The following is a 10,170-nucleotide window of genomic DNA, read 5'->3' as shown; positions in this document are numbered from 1 at the left end:
TGAAGCTCATCAGCTCTGGTTTGTCTAACTCTCTACCTCCCAGTATTTTAGCCTCTCATTTGCTTCCATTCCTCATTAGATCCTCATGTTCGCTCACCTCAGTCCTCTGTGCTTCCCTGTTTTCTCCTTGTGTCTAATGGCTTGATATTCTTTTGGCTTTATTTTTGTTGCTACCTCGGATTTTGTATTTTTGTAAGTGTCCATCATTGTTTCAACCATTCATCAATAAATCATCTAAGAACTCAGCAGCTGCCTCCAGGTCTCTGCATTTGGGTCCATCTTCAACAATCGGCATCATGACACAGATATTAGATCATTGTTTCTATGTAAAAGACATTTTTCACTGCATCTTGAGTGTGATGTTGCGCTTTAGTCAGTTTTTAAATATGAACCATAAATTAATTATGAAAATGATTTTTAATCAAACATCTCAGCCACTTCTATCTTATGAAGAGCAGGTTGACGATCTAAACTATTCAGCCTCTCTGTGTGTAGAAATTGTTTAGCCTTTATTAGTTAAAATATATACTATTTGAAAAAGAAAAGCTTGTTTGGATTGTTTGTCCTTTTCTCAGTTACCTTCAGCAAAAAAACACATCTTTCATATGATTAGACAAAAATATAAAACAGGAACAAAAACATATACATATATTTTTACTTCAGTCAACATGTTAGTTACAGTCTCTATGATAAACATGAAGAACACAATAAAATCAACTTCCTCTATTTTAAAGTTTCCTCAGAAACATGAGGGACGTCTGCAGTCTGAAAGCTGCTGATGGAGTTTAGTTTGCAGGCAGAGACTGAAACACATCAAGAGGAGAAAAAGAAATGAAATTCTGAAACAGGAGCAACACCTGATTGGACAGAGTCATGATGTGACAACAGAGAAGAAGAGAAGCCAAACTTTAAATTAGAATAAGACGATAAACAGAGAGAGAGAGACTCTGTTAGCTCTGTTTCAGTACAGCTGATTTAAAAAGTGAGAAACGCTGAGATGAAACATGAAGTCACTTCCAGGACACAAAGGTTAGACCAGTGATGGACTGGTGATCTGTCCAGGCTGGACTCTTCTTCTGTCCTGCTGACAGCTGGAGACGGACACCAGTCCCTGCTGTGACCTTGAAGCTGCAATGGTTGGATGGATGGACAATAAAAACCCTTTGACAGTGGACTTGATGTCCTCTGTTTCTCCTTGATGCTCATGATGCCTAAACCTCCATCACTCTGTGGACATCGTCTGATTCTCCTGGGTCCTGAGGACAAAAGACAGTGAAGGAATGTCAATTTGTTGTTTTAAAGTTCATTTATTGAAAATAAAATTACAAAGATATTCCCTTATAAAATCAAGTAAGAAAAATAAATATGGGTGAAAAAACATATTCATTCAGTTTGACCAGATTTCCTTTGAATCCATTAAATAAATATGACATAAATAGTTTTTATGACAGCAACAATTTTAGTTTGTCATCATGTAAATAAATTAATTAATAAATTAAAATATATTAAGATTATTGCTTTCAGAAACTGAAGATAAATTTCCTCTGTGCTAATAATTAAAACCGACTTTTATCTTTAAGAGGAAGGTGAAACTGAAGATGCTGTCTAAAACAAAAAGTTTCCTAAAAGTTTCTTATTTTGTTATTGACTGAACATAAATATTGTGTTCAACTAGCTTACCTTCTTGTGTATGTTGGATAATCTAAACCAGCTGAAAGACAAAAATCATAATATTAACAAACATCAACATGTAACAGAGACCAGCAGGTCTGCAGCTCAGAGAAAAACATTTATTACCACTGAAAGATGCAGAATGCACTGAAGACCATCAATGTTCCCAGGATCTTCAAAGTAGCAAAGACACCGACTCCTAACACTTGATGAAAAGGAGCTTTATCTTCAATTGTAAGTGGAATAACTGATGAGCTCTGGTTTCCTACATCATTTCTGGCCACACAGTAAAACTCTCCTGCTTCAGCAAACATGAAGCTGTCACTTGAGTAATTTTCTTGGATGGTTTCTTTTTACTTTTTGTTGAGTAATTTGCTAAAGAATTGCTATTCTTACTTTCGTACAATTACTCAGAAACAGCTGAACCATGACCTGCTGACAGGATCACTTACATGAAACACTGAGAGTCACTTCTGTCTCTGCTGTCTTGTTTCCTCCAATCACAGGATATCTGGCAGAACATCTGATGTTGTATCCATCATGTGTGTCTGACAGAGTGATGTTCTCCTGGATTTTAGTTGTAAAGGTTCCATCTGTGTTTTTCTCTGTTTGTCTGAGAGAGTCTTGTTGGAGATTCCAGGTGAGTTGAGGAGGTGAGTGTGGACAGGGAGTGAAAGCTGAGCAGGTTACAGTGACAGACTGATGCTCCTTCAGGTCAGAGGGAACATTAATGCTGGGACTCCAAGGAGAATCTGGGAACAAGACGAGCATTTTACCAAAGTAAATGTTTATTGCAATGTTTATCATGTAAAAGAATATTGGAAATTTTTCAGTGGCGTTCTTTGATTAAGTACCGATTAATTAAACATCTGGTTTGATGATATTTACTTATTTAATCGTAATATTTGTTTCTACCCCTTATTCATGTTTTGTCTGTATTTCACACCCTAATACAGAAAACAGCAGATTATGACAAAAACATTGGTTAGTTTTCTTCAACAGTGAACTCAATAATAAAGCAGTAGATTTTTAACATCATAGGAATCAAATAATAATATTGTTAATCATGCAGATTTTTATTTAACAGTTGCTGTCTTAGTTTGTTGTTTTGTATGCCACCAGATTTCATTTTATTATGATTATGAACAGTAATGTCACAGACGTAAATAAAACCTCTTACCTGTAACATTTACTTGAATAGGATCAGCACAAGCTGTCGCTCTGCAAGGTCCGTTTTCAACTCTGAAGAAATATTTGCCTGTATAACTTCTGTTTAAATCAGAAAACAGAGTGGTGCAGTTTTTCTCTCTCAGGTTTCCAGTGATCTTCAGTGGATATTTGTTAACTGACTCACTGCTGTTGAACATAACTACATTTGGATCAAAGTGAAAGTGCAAGTTATTTTTCATCCAAACTCCATTGATAGTTCTGTTGCTGTAAAAGGTTGCATCCTTTGAATTAAAGCTACATGGGATTTCCAGACAAGCTCCTGCCAGAGCCTCGATGTTCTTTGGTGTCGTGATGAAGAGGCTTGCTGGTTTATTATCACAGTTGTCAAAAGCGCCTATGAAAACAGACCAAAGATGAACAGAACATAGAGCCAAATCTACCTTGAGTCCAGTTTAAGTTCAGCCTTTAATCAACACCAGGATGAAATATTTCGGACTATAAATTATTCATGTGATGTCTCCAAATGAAAGGAAGAGAACAAACATCTCACCTGGAAGGAAGAAGATACTCATTAGCATAGTGAATGTCAGCATGTTCTCACACAGAGCCGCCATCGTATTCAAAAGGTTTTTCTTCATCTATGACAGGAGATTAAACTAAATTTATTGAAGCAGGTTTCAATTTCAACGATCGTCATTTTGAAGCAGATCTGAATGAACACAGTTCAACCACAATCCCACATCCAGAATAACTATTTGTTACTAAAATAACCTCAATTCACCAAAACCAAAAGACGTTTCCAAAGATCTTTAAGAAAATGTTTCAGTCAATAAAAGCCTAAATAGTTAAATATATTGCTCTGCTGCATGAACACATTGCTCATTGTATTGTATCGTATGCAAATGTTGTTGTCCTCTTCCTCTCTCTCCCTTTTAGGTGTTTTTGCACTTTAAGGCAGACATTGTAAATAAGAAACTGATCTTAATGTTTTGCTTGGTGAAATAAAAGTCCAACTAACTAATAATGTGTAACTGCAACAAAATGAATAAACAAGACATTGTAACAACTTGTTACAAAGTGTATTAAAATGACCAACATAAACTTACCTGACAAGCTGCATTTAAGGGAGACAAAGTTGTTTTCACACTGGGTTAAGTTGATGAGCAGCAGAACAGACACCTTCTCTGCTTCAAAGAGAAAATGAGATGAAAAAGTGAAGAGATGCGTTATTTAAAGGAGTCTTCATCCCTCATGAGCTGCGAAAGAGGAACTTGTCTCTTTCTAGTAACTTACGCACCATGGATTAACCTTTTAAAGTCTGATTTTTAACACAAAGTTCACAGTAAATCATTTGATATTCAGAAAGGGAAACCCATTACGTGAACTTTAGTTTCAACCCTTTGCTGGTGATCTCTGATTATTTCTTACTTCTCTGTTAGCTTTAGAAATGAAACTAACAAAATGTGAACAATAAACAGTTGTCGCTCACCTTATCAGGACATTTTGCACTTAAATATGGAGTAGCTCCTGTCGTTGTGAGCTTCTGTCGGAGCTGATAGGAATAATACATCTTTTCAGTTTGCCCTGTCAGCTTTTTCTGAGCATTTTGCACAAATATCGGTTCTTATCTCTCCACTCCTTCATAACATTTTGGTTGACCATTTGAGATTTCCCAAAAACAGACTGCAATTTCTTCGGTGATACTTTGGTATTTTTCAACAAGTTTGTACTTGTTGAAGGCAGTAACAATGGAAGAAGGCGTTCTTAAAAAAAATGTGCCAAATGTTGAAATCCAGAATAATACAGCAAAAACAGGCTGTCCTCTGTCAATTTTCCCCAGCTTGGTTTAAATACTTAAAAATACTTCTGTCATTTTGTACACCACTCAACAGCATAGCTCCAAAAGACATTAAAGACCAGCTGTTGTTGCATTAACCTACTGCTCAGGTTTTTGGTTCTGCATCCTGTTACAGGCCTGCCAGGCTGTTTGTTTCTCTTTCCCCTCCCCTGTTTGTCTCTTCACAGGTAGTAGGGAAAGCTGGTGTCAATCTCCCTGATTGGTCCTCATCAACCATGGGCCAATCAGCATCCAGGGAGGCCTTATTTAAACAGCCCAGCTGGGGAGCTGGGGAGATCTCTCCATCTGGCTCTGTGACCTGATGCATGTCTTGTTGCTCTTTGTGTGAAGGTTTGTGGTGAGAGTTAGAGGGCGAGGTAAGTTTGGGGTACCCTGTACATTTCATCACGTAGGTGTTTTTCCTGTTAGATACACTAGGTAAGTAGGTGGGTGCCACCCATGTAAAGTTTTGGTGGAAACTTTTGTTAGATTAGGTAGGCAGGGTTTTTGTTTTCTCGTTTCTTTAGCACAAACGGTAGTTAGGCCCTGTTTTGTTTTATTTTCTTTGATTTGGCACCACCTAACCGCCCCTTTCTCCCCCACAGTTTGTATGAGCCTTCTGGGATTTTTATCAATAAATCCCTCCTTTTTAAAACATTCACCTGGACTCTGTCAAATTTTTGTGGCTGTCGTGTTACTCCCCTCCTCATAAAAGGGGGTTGTAACAATCCTCAGAACCAGAAGCAAACATGGAAAGCATTCAGCTTCTATACACCACAAATCTAGAACAAACTTCCATAAATCAAACTTCCATAGTTTGATTTCCGTACAAATCAAACTTCTAGATTCCACAAATCTAGAGCAAACTTGCAGTTTTTCCATAAAACAGCTGAAATACTGAGTTCCTTTATATTAAGGCTAAAAATCCACCTGTTTAGAGTTGCCTTTGAATTGCAGTAAATGGAACACTAATCAACATAATTGACTTGTATTGATGGTTTTGATTATTGCATTTTGACAAAACATGTTTATTGCTGGTTTCACAACTGGTCGCTGCATAATGTTTTTATAACACTTTGAACTCCCTTGCTGCTGAAATTTGTGATACAAATATATACTGCTAAAAAAAAAAAGGGAACATTTCACTTTAATTTTGTGTGTGGCTCCAAATCCAGGCCTCCATTGGTTAAATTTGATTTCCATTGATGATTTTTGTTGTCGGCATATTCAACTTTGTACAGAACAAAATATTCAATGAGAATATTTCATTCATTCAGATCTAGGATGTGTTATTTGAGTGTTCCCTTTACTTTTTTGAACAGTGTACTTGAACAATAAGACTCTCAGAAATCTGGCTACAGCTACAAAACAAATCTGATATATAAAACAAAAACTATGCAAAGGTATTGGACTCTTAAAGAAAGTAAAAAATATTTTTGAATTCTCAAAACTGCAGACTTTATAGTTGTTCCATATCTGACCTATTGTATCAAGGTGATGAAATGTAATTTGAGTGAATAAACTTATTGATTAAATATTTTTTAGGTTTTTACAAAGAGGCAGAAACTATTTCGTACACTAATCAGTGGCTGACAGGGTTGGATCGAGTTGCAGCATTTTATTTTTAGTGTTGCACACAAGCACAACTCAAGAGCTTGACTAGATTAGGAGCGATTGATGCAGCTGAAAGGAGAAACAAAAACAGGAGAGATTAAAAGTAAATATCAAACACCAAAATCTAACAGACACCAGCAGCTCTGCAGTTGAATTGTACCAACTCAGAAGACAAAAGTGACTTACCTGTCAATGACGAAGACTGCACCGCCAAGAACTACCAATCCCACGCCCCCTATTACTACGAAAATCCAGGCTCCAACTCCGTTTGTACCTGTAACAAGAGAACATGCTCAGTTTTCCCTGAATGGGAAATATATTGGCTTTAAATACTGTAATCTTACATTTATTACTAGTTTTTGAAGAGCAAAGCTTAACTGATGTCTGAGTAATGTTTGTATTTTGTAAAGCACAATTTGAACTGATGCAATAGTTCTTAATACAATGAAATTACATGACAATATGTACCCAGAATAAGAGTTTTTAGGCTACAAGATGGCAAAGACTTAAAACAATAATTTAAGTTTCTTTCCAAAAATAACCTTTATTCTGCTTAAAATGTTATCTAAATATCTTTAAGGCTTTTAAAAAGGAAAACAAAAGAAGCACAACTTACTTTTTGTTCTGAGATTGATCGGTGATGATTTCTGTTTACCCAGCTTATTGGAAGCTACACAGAAGTACTGATCGCCCTGAGTGAATTTAACCTTGTGAAAGATGCCTGTAGCTGCTTTAGTGAGTCTTTCTGGGCCTTTCTTGAACCAGGTGAATCTGGGTGGAGGGTTGGCTTTGCTGGAGCAGTTCAGCTCCACCCAGCTACCTTCTGACACCAAACCTGATGGACTGATGGATGCTGAGGTGTTTCTAGGAGCATCTGAGGAAAATGAGACACATGAACTTTATTGATCAGAAACAGATGAATTATGACCTGCTGACAGGATCACTTACATGAAACCCTGAGAGTCACTTCTGTCTTTGCTATGTCGCTTATTTCAGCCGCAGGATTTCTGGTGAAACATCTGATTATGTATCCATCATGTGTGTCTGACAGAGTAATGGTCTCCTGGATTTTAGTTGTAAAGGTTCCATCTGTGTTTTTCTCTATTTGTCTGAGAGAGCCTTTCTTGAGATTCCAGGTGAGTTCAAGAGGTGAGTGTGGACAGGAAGTGAAAGCTGAGCAGGTTACATTGACAGACTGATGCTCCTTCAGGTTACCAGCAGAGATATTGATTCTGGGAGTTAAAGTAGGATCTGAAATTTCACATTAGACACACATTTAAGTAATGTTGTCCTATGTGTGTCAGAGATTTATGTATTTGAGAAAACATGACTGTCTGTTTAATGAATTCATTATATATAATATATATACTGAACTAAAATATTTGGTTTTGCTCCCATTTTTCATGAGCTGAACTCAAAGACCTAAAAGATTTTCAATATAAACATTTCTCTTAAATATTGCTCAATAATCTGTCTAGATCTGTGATAGATTAAATTTTAATACATAATCCCTCCTGCCTGTGGCGTATCAAGATCCCAATTACACAGAATAATTACTACACAGGAGTGCCACGGGCAGGCCACAATAAAACACCACTCTGAAATGTCCTGGTTTATCACTCACTCTTTTAATATCCCAGTTTGTGCATGGCCAGCATACTCACCAAACATGTCACCCATTGAACATGGTTGGGATGCTCTGGATCAGCGCATACAACAGCATGTTCCAGTTCCTGAAAATATCCATCAGCTTTGATCAGCCATTGAATATCGGTCCACTTTTTAAAGGAATGGACTCCAAAAGCGACAACCTGATCAACTCTATATGAAGGAGAGTTGATAAGCTCTCGCTCATCTGGTTGGACTGGTTTTCAGACCCACCAATTAAGCAAAGCACATTTCAAACTTTGTTTTTAATGTGGCCTGCCGAAGGCACTACGGTTCAGTGATCATCCTGACTAACTAGTATATTGATATGCTTGAGAGATGGGATGGATAAACTTTTTGAAAGTTTTTGGATTTTTTTTGTATGCTTCTCTGGAATGTTCCTTTTGTAAGTTGGACTCTAGTTTTTGTTCATTACATATTCACAACTATATTTTTGCCTGCTGCTATTGGGTCCACCTCAACAACACATCATGACAAAAACATTGGTATTATTGTTTCTAAATGTAAATGAACTTTTATTTGAAATTACAACAAAAAAGTTTTTAGCCCTCAAATAATGAGGTTATTTTGACCATTTCTCATTGTTTTGCAAATAAAAGTACATTTTTGCATGGTTTTTCAGAGACATGTCAGTAGTTCATAGAATAAAAGAACAATGTTCATTTTACATATCCATATAAAGTAAAATCGGAGCAACTGATAACTGGTTTCTAAATCCTCTCTCTGTGTATATATAGACATTATCTTAATCAAAAAGATAAGCATTACCACTGATGTCAATACAGATGCTTGTCGATTTCTCACTACCAAGCTCATTTATGGCCTCACAGTAATAATCTCCTTCTTCAGTAGGAGTAGCACTGAAGCCGTAAACCTCCTTCTCAGATACTTTAATGGGTCCTTGGTTGCTGTTCTTGAACCAGGTGATTTTGGGTGGAGGTTTGGCTCTGCTGTAGCAGCTCAGGTCCACCCAGCTATCTTCTGGCACCAAACCTGATGGTCTGATGGATGCTGAGGTGTCTTTAGGAGCATCTGAGGAAAATGAGACACATGAACTTTATTGATCAGAAACAGCTGAACCATGACCTGCTGACAGGATCACTTACATGAAACACTGAGAGTTACTTCTGTCTCTGCTATGTCGCTTTTGTCAGTCACAGGATATCTGGCAGAACAGCTGATGTTGTTTCCATCATGTGTGTCTGACAGAGTGATGTTCTCCTGGATTTTAGTTGTAAAGGTTCCATCTGTGTTTTTCTCTGTTTGTCTGAGAGAGTCTTGTTGGAGATTCCAGGTGAGTTGAGGAGGTGAGTGTGGACAGGGAGTTGAAACTGAGCAGGTTACAGTGACAGACTGATGCTCCTTCAGGTCAGAGGGAACATTAATGGTGGGAGTCAGAGAAGCATCTGAAATTTCACATTAGACACACATTTAGTTGATGTTTTATGTGTGTGTCACAGATTTATGCATGTAAAAAAATAAGATGGTTGTGTGATCCAATATTCATTGGAAATATACATACACTGAACAAAATTGTAAACGTACCACTTTTTTGTTCCCATATTTTATGAGCGGAACTCAAAGACTGAAAACATTTTCAGTATAACCATTTTGCTCAAATATTGGTCACTAATCTGTCTAAATCTGATAGTGCACAAATTTGTCACCAGGATTTTGCATTTTGACGATGGTAGAGTGTGACCATCGCACAGTCTTCTCCAGCACATCCCAAAGATTCTCAATGGGGTTAAGGTCTGGACTCTGTGAGCCATGTGTGAAAATGATGCCTCATGCTCTCTGAACCAGTCTTTGACGATCTGAGTTCGATGAATCCTGGCATTGTCATCTTTGAATAATGCTCATGAATGAGGGAAGAAAAACCATTGAATGACCTGGTCAGTATATTCAGGTAGTCCGATGACTTCATTATTTGAGTTGATATTGCTGAAGCCAGACATAACCAACTGCAGCAACCTCACATTATAGCACAGCCTCTGCAGGCTTGACAGGAGGCACAAGGCATGATGGGTAATCTGGGCCGAGCTGAAACATAAACACCCATGCATCCATATCCAATTATCCAATAGGAGGGGTGTACCTATTTGCTTAGTTAAATCAAGTTAGCAACTCTTATTTTGGCCAGGTAATGGGCTATATGAACACACACACACACACACACACACAAATATATCATCCTCTGAGCTCGGGTC

At 37.4% G+C, this 10,170-nt stretch overlaps 1 protein-coding gene and 1 long non-coding RNA gene across 2 annotated transcripts in view; both read right to left on the bottom strand.

The window, feature by feature from the left end:
* Nucleotides 1–636: 636 nt before the first annotated feature.
* LOC106963440 (myelin-associated glycoprotein-like) overlaps nucleotides 637–10,170 on the bottom strand; it is a 26,981-nt gene continuing 17,447 nt past the window's right edge. Inside the window, exons 4-7 of the mRNA XM_015058348.1 lie at nucleotides 8,729–8,937; nucleotides 2,124–2,423; nucleotides 1,681–1,711; nucleotides 637–1,256 (exon numbers count right to left, since the gene is read on the bottom strand). Of these exons, the coding sequence (XP_014913834.1) occupies nucleotides 1,223–1,256; nucleotides 1,681–1,711; nucleotides 2,124–2,423; nucleotides 8,729–8,937 (574 nt within the window). The 3' untranslated portion in view covers nucleotides 637–1,222. The remainder of the gene's footprint in view (nucleotides 1,257–1,680; nucleotides 1,712–2,123; nucleotides 2,424–8,728; nucleotides 8,938–10,170) is intronic.
* On the bottom strand, nucleotides 6,282–7,418 carry LOC106963441 (uncharacterized). Its single transcript, XR_001428191.1, has 4 exons — nucleotides 7,241–7,418; nucleotides 6,909–7,166; nucleotides 6,479–6,566; nucleotides 6,282–6,361 (listed from the first exon to the last, which is right to left on the bottom strand). It is a non-coding gene; the product is annotated as an uncharacterized LOC106963441 (long non-coding RNA).

The sequence above is a fragment of the Poecilia latipinna genome, unplaced genomic scaffold, assembly GCF_001443285.1.
Source record: "Poecilia latipinna isolate Pla-1442-1.1 unplaced genomic scaffold, P_latipinna-1.0 Scaffold1534, whole genome shotgun sequence".
In the NCBI taxonomy this organism is placed as follows: Eukaryota; Metazoa; Chordata; class Actinopteri; order Cyprinodontiformes; family Poeciliidae; genus Poecilia; species Poecilia latipinna.
The sequence above is the reverse complement of the archived record's forward strand: the minus strand, read 5'-3'. Positions and strand labels throughout refer to the sequence as shown.